Source organism: Oenanthe melanoleuca, chromosome 2 (assembly GCF_029582105.1).
Source record: "Oenanthe melanoleuca isolate GR-GAL-2019-014 chromosome 2, OMel1.0, whole genome shotgun sequence".
Taxonomy (NCBI): domain Eukaryota; kingdom Metazoa; phylum Chordata; class Aves; order Passeriformes; family Muscicapidae; genus Oenanthe; species Oenanthe melanoleuca.
In genome coordinates, this window is record NC_079335.1 from 119238369 (window position 1) to 119253134 (window position 14766).

General features: G+C 37.3%; 1 protein-coding gene across 5 annotated transcripts in view; it reads right to left on the minus strand.

Annotated features, from left to right (window-relative positions):
- Positions 1–14766, minus strand: part of HDAC9 (histone deacetylase 9) — a 446072-nt gene that overhangs the window by 185243 nt on the left and 246063 nt on the right. For 3 of the 5 annotated variants that reach the window (XM_056484524.1, XM_056484526.1, XM_056484525.1), the window contains 3 exons: positions 9491–9613; positions 7222–7432; positions 6597–6814 (listed from right to left, as the gene is read on the minus strand). In XM_056484524.1, the coding sequence (XP_056340499.1) occupies positions 6597–6814; positions 7222–7432; positions 9491–9613 (552 nt within the window). Of the gene's footprint in view, positions 1–6596; positions 6815–7221; positions 7433–7866; positions 7915–9490; positions 9614–14766 lie in introns of all 5 variants that reach the window. The other 2 variants (XM_056484523.1, XM_056484522.1) reach the window with 1 other exon arrangement.

Below are 14766 nucleotides of genomic sequence, written 5' to 3' on the forward strand. Positions count from 1 at the left end.
TTCTCAGTGGATGACACTGACCAAGAAGGTACTAAAGCTAACTACTTGTAATTAGCTCGGGTACACTCCTTTCACTTATTATTATTAATATTATTATTATTATTATCATTATCATTATCGTTAATTAGTTAACCATTTGTGGGGAGCCTTCCCCACTCCTTCAGCAGGAAGAAAAAGGCAGGTAAGGCTGCATGGCTGGCTGCAAGTGAGCAAACACAAGCTGAAACATCTGTGTGGCAGATAATCATATAAACTACAGGAATCACTGAGGCTGATCCATCTGTAAACCATTCCCTGTGCCAGTTACTTGACACCAGGTGGGCTTTTCTGCAGGGGAAGCCAAGAGAAAACGAGTGCATGCCCACAGCAAAGTTAAGACATATTTAGCTCATTACTGGGCTCCTTTCTTTTATACTTTTTCACTTTTATGTCGGCTCTTTCTCCTTTACACTTCTGTAAGTGTACAGATCTGCTGCTGAGCTTTCTGAGGAAACAAATGGTGGACTGCAGTATAGATTCTATACATGGACCACCTTCAGACACTTCTTGCATGCAACTAGTGAAGAGAACAAGCACACAGAAGGGATGCAGAGACTTAGAGTGGGATTTGTGTGCATTTCCATTTGCAGTGTTCCTGTTTTGGAGCCTTGTCCCATGCTGTGGAACTCAGCAGGTGATTTGCTCCAGATCTCAGCAACAGGAGGAGATAAGCAAATTAAATTTTCTAAAACTCTGTGAAATGAAAGTCTCTATATATTTACTCAACAGAGTTAAAAAAGTGCCTTCTTTACTACAAAATTTTTTATAAGCATCCTTCCCACTGTGATTTTAACTCAGCCTCAGGCAAGGGGCTATGAGGCACTGCAGTCATGTCTTCTCATATGATGGAGCATGATCAAATTGCATGGATGGAATGGGGGGGACACAACCCAAAACCTGCAAATCCCTTCCACTGCTCAGACTGCTAAGCCACAGCTGGCTGCTTTCTCTGTGTCTCCACCATGCTTTCATACTTGTTGAAGTGTTTTTTTAAGACAGCTTGGCCCCATCCTATTCCAGTAATTATACTAGTGGCATTACTGGACAGTTCTCCTAAGCTGGAAACATCTCATTTTAAATTCTATCTCCTAGTGGTAGTCCTGTATCTGGAGACACAAGAAGACAGCAGTTTAGAGTCTGTATTTCATCTTCTCCATCTAAAGATGGGTTACACAGCAGAAAATGTTCTGAATGAAACACTGCTCAGGTCCTTTCATTGTACAGCTGGATACTTCTGCTCACACTTTATGTTTAAACCTATCACTTTAAACCTCACTTGCAATTTTTTTTCCTGACTTTCTCTTTAATGCATCTTTTTTTATTTTGAAAAAGTGATTGCTTAATCTGAATTTTAGTGGGATGTTGAAAAATAATAACAAAACCATAGTTTATTTCCCTAATAAATTAAGGGTTGCACATATTGGTTATATTTCACCAGTATACTTTACTGCTATCACACATTCCATTTAAAGTGGTCACTAAAAAATGTCTTCATGCTAATGTAACCTATATACTTTTTGCTTTTATCTTCAGGAAATTAAGCTATGAGGGATATGCATGAGTCAAAGTAAATAGTATCAGCAGGAGAGGAAGTATTTACAGATATCAACTCCATTGTATAACTGCAATAGCCCAATCAAAGAAAAAGACAGCAAACATATCCTAACCTGCTTGGTTGTACAGAAAAACAGAAGACTAAATAATATGGACTGCAATAGACCATTTCATAAGTCCTTCAGCTGCATGCCTGTCACTTCTCCTTTGAAATTATATGCTCTTATAAATAACAGTATTTTAAGTAGGATGTCTTTCCAAAGAGACAAAATCACAAAGTCCTGTAATAGCCAACCAACACATTTCCATCCTCAATTAATTGTAAATTTTAAATATATGGCAGTAATTTCTAAGAACTCATGTATATTCTCACAGAACACTTTTGTCCCCTTCTCCCCTACAGCAGATTACCAGCTACATGTGCTGCACATACATTGTACTGAAAACAACTTGGCACCTGTTCTATCTGTTACTCATGCAGTAAAACATTTCTAAGGGATGCATTCATCTTTCAAAATCATTCTTCTGCATTATGGCTTAAATATTAGTTCTCATTAAAGGAGAAAATGATCTGGGCATTTTCCAGTTCCAAACTGACAAGAGTTCCTTTAGCTTTGCCCAAATAATGCCCTGCTATTAGCAATATTTGAAGGAGTATCTCTCACCTACAGAAGATGCTGGTCAGATTTGTAAGCTGCAAAGCCAAAACCTCAGAGTAATAAGATTAATGAAGCTAGATTGATTTACTACTGCTGAACCTCCCACATTCCATTAAATTCATTCAGAGAAGTGAACGATTAATCTGGGGTTAACTGTATCTTTTCAATATTCCTACTGGCAATAAATAATGGTTCTATTTTTCCATCAACATAAATTTCTGTATTTTTTTTTATTTTTATTAAGAGATATTGGCAAACTGAGAACAAATGAATATTCCCTTCCTATATATTTTTTTACCTCACATGCTTTCATGGTCACCAATTCCCTAAACAGAGATGCTTTAAACCAACTGACATCCTAGAATGAAAACTGAAATTCAGGCATTGCTTATATAAGCCTTAACATTATCCATATACCTCCCATACTTTAGAGCACACTACCAACTGCCCCATTATTTTGCCCTTTACTTCTCCAATACAGAGAATTTTACCATTGAAAACAAATTGCCAAAATGCTATGAATACATAACTTAAGAACACAAATAGGGTTCCTGCATTCATCAAATAAAATCCCCAGCGAAGACTTCAGCTTCAGTAGAGGCAGGTCTTATTCATCATGCATGCAAAAATAACTTCTAAAGACAGATGGTTTTGTTCATGTACTCTTCACATTATGATTTCTGAAATTTTCTTTAACACAGACTTCTTTTAGGGACATTGCATTTAGATTAGTTAAATCAAAATCCTTGTTTTTTCTGCAAGTGGCTGGGTCAAAGCTTTCTATTTACAGATACACACAATAATATCAAGATTTTAAGATTTTTTATTGTGGCAGTGGTCTTTTGGTATCCAATTGCACTAATTTTAACTGGGGGTTTTGGACTTTGGTCTCCCTTTATTGAGCAGAATGAAGATGATGGTGATCAAAGGGTGTTATGAGGAAATAAGCTGTCATTTGGACAGAAGTATATTAAAGCTGACAATGGCAAAGCTGGTCTTCCCTAAGACAAGCTGAGTTCAGGTTACTTCACATTCATTATTAATTCTGGGACAAGGGTTTATACCTACTTTTGGAGGAGATGTCAACATTTGCAGAATGTTTTCAGAAGGTCAGTGTAGTAGATCCCACAGGTATAAATGTCAGACTTCAGGGGAGACATATACCATTTCCCACATCAAAAGCCAGGCATCTGACAGCTGACCAGAAATAATCCATAGGGGATCTCCTCTTTGCTAGTAAGGACAGAGGCACACCTTTTGGCAATGATTTGTTTCTTTTCAAAATGTAAATGATCCAGGGGAATCCTTTACCTCTGACCTATGTTAGATTTTGCTTGTTATCACCCTTACAGCAGCACTGACTTAAAAGAAAATATAAAATCTTTTAATATAAGATAAATACAAGGACAATGGGGTGAAAAAAAAGTGGTTCTCTTCCTCTATTTGTTGTTACAACTTTAAGTCAGCCAAAAAGATCAGTCCAAAACCAGTTATCAGGGAGTGTGACACATACCCCATCATCTTAGCTCAGGGCAAGCACTCAAATTTGTGGGTTCAGTTGAATACTAAAGACTTAAGTACTTGAAGATTGAACATAAGAAAGAAAATGTGAAGGGAAATAGAAAACAAAAAAGAAGATATTAATTTGCTCTAAGATTTTGATCAACTACATTTCACAGTTTTGACAGTTTAAAATGGTTCTGGTCTTTTATTACCAAAACTTTTAGGGTCCTTGAGTATTCCTTATTAAATGAAACCTATGCATTTTCCATGACTGAAAAGACAGGAATTACATCTCTGTGCAGATTTCATTATGCAGCCCATACACTGATGAGCAATGGACAGAACAACAGAAAAAACACAAGTTCACGTGTTCACTTGATACATGCCCAAACTTACCCTAACAAATAAAATATTTGGTTGTTTTTCTACCTTGTGTAGAGTATCTACTGCTTAAAGTTTCAAATAACTATAACTCTGCTTAGCAGAGTTTGATTGTAAAGCTGTGCAGATTATGTAATGAAAAAAATAACTTCAACTGTGAAGAGAGGCAAGTTTTAAGGCTGAACAAAGTATATTCTACCACTCTAGCCCAGGAGTCAAATCTGAACTTCTAGCCAAAAGGTTAAAGAAGATAGCTTTAAATTCATCATTTAAAAGCTGTTTCATTATTTGATTTTTTTTCACTATCCTGTCTATTGGCTACCCTTAAATTCCAGTTTATAAAAATCAGGCTCTGTAAGTATATAAGGAAGCCCCCTGGTTTTCTGTGTCCTTGCAGAGGACAGATACATGATTAGAGCACTGACATTTTTCAGTACTATTCTTCAAAATGGTTCTTCTGAGAAGGGAGAAGAGACTAGATGCTGCAAATTGTAAAGTCTAATCATCATTCCATCCTCAGAAATCCCACTGCTTCTCTGGCTGCAACATGATCTCATTCCTCCTCAGGCATTTGCTGCTCTTAGGAGTTACTGTGCTGCTGAAGAAGCCTGGTTGCTCTGGGAGTAGGAGTAAAGGAGACTGAGGAGCTCTTGGGGCAAAAGTAGGTTATGGAGGTTCAAGGCAGAGAGAGGCCCTAGGATAGACTCAAATTTCCACTCTGCATATGTGTATAGCCTATACTGTACAGAATAAAAGCTAGATTCACCAGTTTTGTCTCTTCATCACAAAGAACCATGTGAGAATGAAGGCATATTTCAAGTATGAGAGGGAATTCTCATTAGCATGTATTTTCACTGTAGTTCAACTGAAAAAAAAATGTTACTGAAATAAACATTATGGCAAACCAACTCCAATCTTTTTCCTTCCTTATCCCATCGATCTCTGGTAATATGCAATGCATTCTTAGTCCTATGTGACTAGAAATATATGGTTATGTGCCTCAAGTTTAATTTTCACACTGGAGACAAATGCTCATATATGCCACAGCACATTCCCCCAGATGCTATGGTAGAATTTATATCAACAAGCATATTATCTAAGAAAAATATATCAGTGGGATTCTTTGCTTTGTGAGGAATGCATGAACTGATGGGTTTGTAGTACAAAGACTCAGTACTTTAGCAGTTAAGAAGTCTTTTTAGGCAATTGAGGGAAGGTGAAATATTTTCAAAACCTGAGGCTATGAGATATACATATGCCATCTTGATTAAACATATGGAATGCATACTCAAAGAAAAGCCAACTGGAGTCCTAGTTGAGTAATCAAAACACCCAAGCTGAGAGGGGTTAACATGCAAGGATCAGCTCTGAACTTTGAAGTTTTCTGGTCTTCATTTTTCCTAATTAAGACAAGATTTAATAACCAAACCACTGTACAAACTATGTACTTAAACTCTAGGTTTGTTTCTAATTTTGTTGGGAATTCTTAGTAGATTCCAAAGAATCAGTAACCCCTGGGAAATTCACCCAGTAAGTAAGGTGGATAGATTTTTTTTTTTTTAGGTGCAAGAGCTGAACATCCACTTTTCATCTTTCCTTCTTTGTCACTGCCTCTTATATATTGTTATTGAGTAACACTAAAACAAAAAGAGACAACTAAAGATGTTTAATGAATATCTTTGTAATACTAATGGAACTTCAGCATAAAACTTGTGGAAAGCTGTGTACTAAGTGCAGGAAAGATAAGGATACTTGCATATCTTAATTTCAGAGCAGGTTACAACTTGATTTTGTTGTAGAAGTATTGATAAATTTATTGAGAATCTGTTGCTCTTTGTTTATTAATGGGTGGTCCCTTTTCTTCTTTCCCCTGCCCCTGCTCAGAATAAGGTGTTTCTGTACAGGGAATCTTGTATACACAATTCATGGTCATTTTATGTCATCATATAGGTAAGAAACTTTCACATTACTCACAGAGAAAAGTCAGTTTGATAAACACAGATTAAAAATTTCTCCAGAGGCTTAGTAACCTTCTTATATAAACCCATACATTTAATAAACTGGTTTGAGTTAAAATAAGTTATCTATTTATGCAACATTCTAGTCCACAATTAGAAAAGTTTAAATACAATTCCAAAGCAGCAAGTGGTGTGATTGCTGCAGCTCAGAAGTACACATCAATCTTTAAGACATCATTTACCATTCAACAGGAAAACACCTGTCAGGTAAAAATGTAAGCTGCTTTGAACTCTATTTTGTTGTATTGTAGCCTACTTCAGAACCTTAACATTAAGATGCATACAAATGTATATATCAACTGTGCCTAAACAAAAAAGAAACTCCTGCAAGAACCTCTCTATTGTCTCTGATGACATGGCACCAAAACTAAACTTCCAGGTTTAAGATTGTAAGTTTTCCACTTTTAAATTTATTTGGAAATTCCTTCCGTTGGGAACTCACCTTGTTCATGTGGATCTGCTGCTGGTACTGTTTCTGCTTCTCCAAAAACTGCTGATGCTGCTGCTGGATGACCAGCTGGGCCAAAGTACTCTGAGGAAGAGGAGCTGACTGGGTTCTGTTCAGAGGCCTGTGACGAGGCAGCTTGTGGGCAGCTCTTATGCCAGGTGAGACTCTCTCCTTTGCTGCTAAAGGAGACTGTGGATGAAGAGGAACCGCTCCTGCAAAACAGGCACATTTCACTCCCCTGTGAAAAACAACAAACTAATAGTTCTAACAGGGAAGAAAGCTTTCAGTAAGAAGAGGGGTGTATATTGCAGAACTCTGCATCTGCACTGATGCAGTGGGATGTGTATCACGTGCCTCGCCAGGCTGGGAAGTTCAGCAGCTGCAAAAGAATGTGATGAAGTAATCATTTTCTCTTTTCTGTAACCATTGAATTCTTTCAGGCTAACAGACTGAAACAGAATCACTAAAAGGGAAAACAAAGATGCTGTCCTTTTTTTCTTCCACCCTTCCACTTTTCCCAAGAGTTAGGATGTACTCTATTTGTATTACCACATTTAAACCGAACACAAATGTCATTAAAAACATATTAAATTAGTACTTCTGGAGCTTTGATCATTACCAGTCACAAGAAGTTTTTGCTGTCTCATTTGTTCTTTCAGCAACAGATGCTGCAAGAGAGCTTGGTGGCTGCTGTTTGGCTTTCCCTCCAAAGCAATGTGAGGATGAGCTGACGATGGAGGAATGTTCCCTCCATACTGTCCAGCCAAGGCCACTCCTTGTCTCAGTGATGGGGTCTCCCCCTTATGCTTTTCTTTGAATGATGATGAAGCCTGTCAAAGAAAAACAGCATTGGTAACTGCTTTTCAGGGAAATGGCCATTTACACCTCTGTTTGATTAGATGGCTGTATGTCTTCATGAACACATACAGAAGAAAAGGTTAACATCCCTGTCTTACACTTTGACTGTGAGACAAAAAGGAAGAACATGCCAGTTAAATGTAATGCTGTGAGTAACTGAGTAATGAAACCAGTTGAAAAAAAAATCAGCAATAAAAGGCAAAGCAAAAGGAATTACTAGTTAGAACATTATAAATGGAAGGATGGGACCTATCCTTAAAATTCCTGAAGAATTGGCACAGTCTCCTGCCCAGGAAACTGTAGGATCAGAGGAAATAGTTTGAACTGAGTTTGGAATAGGCAAGGCTTGGTTTCTCACATAACTTTCCATCACACAGCAAGCCAATCAGCAAAACAAAATAGTTACCTGTAGTAGTGGGAAGCTATTACTTTTCCTGGAGCACTCCCTGACTCCCTGAAGGACAGCACAAATGTAAGTTTCACCCTTTGCAAAGCAAACTTGTACAGTTAAACTCTCATCTACAGATTCATCAAGAGCTGTTGTATGTGTGTGGCATTTTGAAGTGCCTTATAAATGCACAGTTACTGATTTAAAGCTTTTGGAAGTTTTGGCCCTTCATCATTGCAAATGTACTTTGTATTGCTTTATTCTTTGCCTATTAAAAAAAAAATCTTGAAACAGCAGTTCAAGCAGAATAACAATTTTTACAGCAAGAATAATAAACTAACAGAAATATGCACGTTGAGGCTTGCAGATAACCACTTATGGTAAGTCATGATAAAAAACAGTATCTCTGATAATATGAATTCCATAAATTCTAAAGTAAGGTTTTCACCAATATTTTTTTGTGTATGCGTACTTCACACTGCCATCACCCTCCCCTGAAAAACAAACACCAAAGTAAGTTTTACATTCAATTTGCAACAGAAATAAACATTATTTGCACAAATCAATCCCTTTGTTTTTTCTAATGCCAAAAGTAATATTTGGTGTTAGTTGGCCACATCAAAAGCTTATAAGATTTGAGTGAGCAAATGAAACATATTTTCATTTCTTTCTAATGTTATAAATTTACTTTGAAGCTAGTTGAAGCTAGTTATATTTTTGTGAAATAGCTAAGAAATGTTGATAATATCCTCTGAGAAAGTAAGCACTACTTTTCACGATTTCAATTTTTCCATCCTTTAAAAACAATAATTTGCGAAGACTTTTAGAGAACTGATTTCAGGCTTACGTAATTTTCTTTGCAAAATTCTGTACCTGATGTTAAAATCTTAGATTGCACCAATGTATTACTGCTAAGAACAGTAAATGTATTGAAAAAGCCATAAAATAACATGGAACTTTGACTTGAAACTACATTAGCACTGGAATTAAGTAGCATTATTACAAACCATTGTGGATTGTACAGATTTAACTTTTTTTTTTTTTTACCACCACTGAAACTTGTGCTTACAACTCCTAACTTCTTTGTAGAAGTAACCAATTCCCACACTGTTGTATAGAACCAACACATATCACTATTTTTACTTTTTTGTTGTTGTTGCTGGAAAGCAGGTAAATTTTGACCGGGAAGTAGCAACATTTTTGGGTATTTTACTGAGCCAGAGGAATACTACATTCTTATCCTACAGTGTTCCAGCTTAGTTTAGATCATTACTGGAATCTCATAAAAAAGTTAGAGGTGTTGCAATTTATCAGGCAGAAATTATCACATAATTTAAACTTTTACACTAAATAATTTCCTCATATACTTCTTGCCATGTCTGAAATCTATTATCTGGCATAAATGGAATGCATGTGGCCCATATTTAACTAAGATCTACGCTGGCACTTGTTTGAGATCAAGAATGAATATTGCTTTCAAGTTTTGCCCTTAAATATCCAGATTTTGCCCAGTGCATAAAGAGGTCTGCTTCCTAATCTGAATCACTTGTGTTCCAAAATGCTAAAAATATAAAGAGAATAATCAGAAAGTAGTTTTTCTGGAAGTAGCAGTATGCAGGAAGGCTTGAGACTGGTCACTTACACTGATTTGAGGTTGTATTGCTGGAAGTCCCAAGGTAATGTTGGGCAGAGAAGGGGATGTGTACAGACTCAGCAAGTTCACTGATTCATCCTGTATCAAAAGGCGTTGCTGGGAAACCAGGTGCTGGAATAAAGGGGAAAACCAACAAAAGTAAATCTCCAAGCTTTTTATTGTGGTTTATTTATGCTTGTATCCCAGTACACAGAAGGCCAATTATGTACCAGCCATTGGTTTGCATCCCTATGGAGTTTCAGATGCAGAAAATTGCTGTCCCTGTAAAAACACTGTTGATAGCTCTTTTCTTAAGAAAACAACTGATATGTGTCTTGGATTATCCCTTGGTTAGTAAATCAAATTTCCATGGAAAACTAAAATCTTGAGGATTCCTAGACCATCTTATGAACTTCTCATCAACTCAACATCAGTTCTTCTCATCAACTGGACAGTCACTCCAAGAAACTCAGTGGGAATTTATCCAGTGAGTTCAGGATTATGTCCAGCTAAATCATGAATATGGATGTATTAAATCTTTACCACGGTTGTTATGACTTTTGTTGTGATATACAAAATGTGGTTTTTAACTAGTCCATGTCTTTTGTGAGCCAGATTATGATATGGGTATGTTTCAGACACATTATTTACTTCCATTAACATGGAAGTGCTGTGTAGAAAGTAAGACATCTGCCACTTAAAAGAAGAGACTCTCTCTCTGTCTGCATATATACAAAACCAGCATCCTGTCATTCTCTGATGATGGGATACCCCTCACAGCTTTCCTAATCCATTCAAGTTTAAATTTTTAACACTTCTTTTGAAGACTTGTGATCTAGTTTTCAAGGACATGGAACTGCTGATATATTTTTAATTACTTTAAAATAAAACCAGACATTTTACAGAGATCACCCTTTTATTTCCACAGATTAATTGGGAAGAAACATAAAAAGATTACCACATCAGGAATCTTTTTGAAGCCTTTGCCTTTCTGCTTGAGAAGTGATATTTTTCAACATGTGGTCTAGTATAGTTGCTTGAATTATATTTTCTGTTTAACTCTTGCTTTCCTCCCAGAACTTTGACTCAATAAGAGCTACAAAGGTCTTATTAGACTTAGGAACTCTGGCATGATATGGTCCCCAAGGGAACAACATCCTTGAAAAAGAATACCCTGTGTAACAGTATGACACAGTGACTGCTTTCTTCCCAAACAAAAAGCATATGGGACTCCAATAATAGACCACCTCCAAGAGGGATACTGCACACTCGGGCTTTGACTAAAGTAAATATAATAACTTGTCAAGCATGTTGTGGGGAGCTGTAGCTTTTCCCCCGGACAAACCTGGAATATCAATTAACTCTGTAAAATACTTTGTGTTAATACAATGCAACTTCAGACCATCAATGGAAAGTGGTTAAGCACAAAAACACAGGATGTTATTCCAAAACATAACCTTCCTCATACAGTTTGTTTGGAGATACGATCTATCACTGAGACAATAACAGTAGAAGTCTGTCCCTGTAATTTTCTTTTGGTACCTAGGGAATGTCAACAGATAGCATAGGAAACAAAGAAGCTCCACTTGTATATTACATTAATTCCTGACCAACAGTGTCTTGCCTTGATAACATTCACCTTTGACCATGAATAAATGCAAGTATGTCAAGACTATGGAGATATTATGGAGGGAGTTTACACATATTTAAGTGAAAAACGACAATCTAATGTTCCTCCTAGGATATAATCAATTTTTTAGCAATAGCAGCATTGATACAAAGCTACTTCAAAGATTTATGTTTAATATTTGGTTTTTGGTATACCACTATTACCTTCTAAGAATTAATTAATAAAAATAGCAATGGCAGGGTGTATAGCAGCAAAACACACTACCACACTAAAGTCAGGCATGATTATTTCATCAGGTAGAAGCAATGGTGTTATTTACCACAGGATTTTAATATAGAAAACAGGAGTTAATTAGTAAAAGCCTCTTAATTTAATTTCTAATAGTGCTAATAATCTGCCATTTTCATTTTGATAAGAGATTGATTTTTAAAAATATGTTCAGGTAATATTATCCTAAGCATCAGTTTAACCTCATTTCCCAAAATAAATGCAGTAGTCCACTTGCATAGATTAGGGTCCTCTGTGTATCACAGAATCCCAGAATGGGTAAGCTTCAAAGAGACCACTGGATGTTATCTAATTCAAGCACCCTGCTCAAGCAGGTTCCCCCAGAGACAGAAGCTTGTGATCCCAGCTGCAGCTTTTCTCTTCACATGGTCAACAATTCCTTGCAATGGTGGCACATGCAGGAGTTGCCAAGAGAATAATTTGGCAGCACAGTAGCTAAGTCATGTCCTCATCCTGGTTTGGAGTGGCACCTAAACTACCCCAAAGAGCAACCTGCCCTACTTGCTCCTCTAAGTACCTGCTGCATGGGTCCACAGATTCAGCTTTCTGATGCTTAAAATAGCCCATCAACAGAGTTATCCTCTTTCTTAAAATAGAGTACAAGAACTCAGTGCAGCAGAGCATGATGATCAACAAGAAACCATGAACAACCGTGCTTTGGTTGTGCTGTGGGCCCTGCTGAGAAGCAGCAACACCTATGTGTGCATGTTTATTATGCACATTTATAGATTACCAGGGGAAGACAAAATGGTTTGGCTTTAATACTTGTCAGTTGTGCAGCTAACTGGCACAGCTTTCAATATTCACAATCACTTATGCTTGTATTTCCTGAGGCTTTTGGGATGATTTCTGACAAAATTAATTTAGACACTCTTCACATACACTTGACACAAACCTCATCAGCTGGTTGGAAACCTACACATTTTTCCACTGGCTCCTTATAAAGATGACCTCAAGGAACTGAGCACTAAAAGCATGAGGCTGTAGAGTTGTACAAAACAAATATGTGTTTATCTGTCACATATGTTATTTATATCTCCTGTATAATCAAGTGATATTCTAGGAAATACTGCTTTCCAAAGCACAAATAGAAAAAAGAAATTGACCTGAAGCCCAGTTCCACCAACTGGAAACTTTCCATTGCCTTCAATGGCTTTTGACCAGACTGTGAACGCCTAAAATTAATCATTTCACATGACTAAAGCAGGTTGTCCCTCTGAACTCAAGGGACATGCTGTGCAGGGGCTCAATTCTGCTTGCATTTCTCAGGCAAGTAAGATTTAGCCCCAGCACAGCAGGTGACCTGAAAGGGTATGGCATGCTAAAGAGACAAATAGCTACTGCGGTGAACCTTGATGATACTGGAGACAACTGCGCCTAATAAAAACAGGATTTTATTTATAAGGTGCAATTAAAATCCTGAGTTCAACTTTCAAGTTTCATATAATGAGACCAGTGTTTTAACAAATGGTAGTGAGAGTACCATTAAAGGGAACTGTGATAGTAAAAGATTATCTGCAAAGCCTGCAGCATGTGCAGTACACCTTTGTTCATTCAAAAAATTGTACACGTCTACCCACCAGACTGTCTGCTCCAGAGAGTACACCACTTAAAAGTCTCACTATTCCAATGGATGTGGTAAAAATAGTTTAAAAATCTGCTTCACTGCTGATAATGCTCTAATTCTGTCCATGATCTGCAGTATAATAATTTACGGTACTGACTCATGTTTTACTGGTAAATGACTCTGTCATAGCAACCTGTTTTTCCCCAGCAAAAAGTGTTTTATTTGCTGCCATGAAAACCACGGCTATCCACCCACTCAGATATGAGCACAACACTTACTGCAAATGTCACAACAACGATTATGAAACAACAGCAAAGTGAGTCATGCGGGATTACAGAAAAAAACAAGTGATATTTTGGGTGATTTTGGAACACTCATCCTATTATTAGAAACTTCTGCACTTTGTGAATCTGATTAAAAATTGATTAGCTGTATAGCCTTTGAGAGCTGGCTAACACTAAAGTAGGAAAGAGATATGTAGAAGTTTGTTGAACTACTGGCTGCTGTTAAACTACCAAAGAAAATCCCACTGAAATAAGAATCACTGAAGCTGAGATTTATGGAAAAATGTTTGAACCCACAGGACCACAGTACTGAGAGTGAAGTAACCAGAGAGGTAAAGAAAACCCCAAGTGGATCCAGAAGTGGAAGTCTGTAGTTTCATCTTCTTAGCACATTTCACCAAGTGAAGTGACTGATGCCAGCATGCAGAGCTCAACTTCTGAAGAAACGTTTTAGGCTCCTTTGAGCATCTTTGATTGTATATTGCGGTTGTAATTTTTGATGTCTGGCTCAGAAGTGGCAAATAATACGCAATGCAATGTTCTACTGGCAAACAGATATAATTGCTGGTTCTTGCTACAACCTTTCCAAATCTCCCCAGAGACCACCAGCCTGAGCAGCCTGTGGGGTATTTCTGATAGTTCAAGAGTCCAGAAACTGCAACATGCAGAGTCATGAGCACCATGTATCAGTCACACAAATGCCCTTCCATTTTGTAGAATCCCTGAGTCAATAGAAGATCCAATTGGATAAGATTTCCTGTCTAATACAGCACGTAGTAACACCCACATATTACCAACTTCTACCTAAACCATTCCCAGTAGTAAAATACACAACTTAATTCCACTGAACTAGGATCTGATCTAATCCTAATGATGGATCTTACTCTGCATCATTTAAATTTCTTTGCAATCACATATGTGGGGCTATGAGACAAGACCACATGTTAGCCATCAATGCAATTTTTTTTTCTTTTTGGTTACGGGCCAGAGAGAGGCTACTAATCAGTGTGTAGAGGTCACCCACCTGCCCCCTGGATCATAGTTCACACACACAATTAATTCATTATGGGGAAAAGTCACTGCTGGAGGTTGAACTGCCCATTCCAGGGTTTTTTTTTAGGTGAATGTCCTGCCACTGACCTGGAGAAATAGCTCCATTAACTAAAACTCTGTTAAATCACATTTTCTTATGCAATTTTTCTAACATACACAGCATAAAACAACAATTAATAGAAAACCTTGCCACCAAAACATGAACTGCAGTAAGTATAGGCTGGGTATAGAATATTGTGGAGTTTGAGTCTTAGTCAAATTAGTTTACTGTCCCTTTACAATATTGCCATGGAAAGCATGACTTGGGCATGTCATCTGTGCTAAATGAGGTTTATCACAACTGATTTACCATCTGCATTCCTGCTGTTATAGGCACGTATGAATGAAACAGAATCGGGAGCAGTTAAGATTCCTTCCGTTCACAATCTCACTTTACAAAACAAGTATTCAAGAATTCTACCAC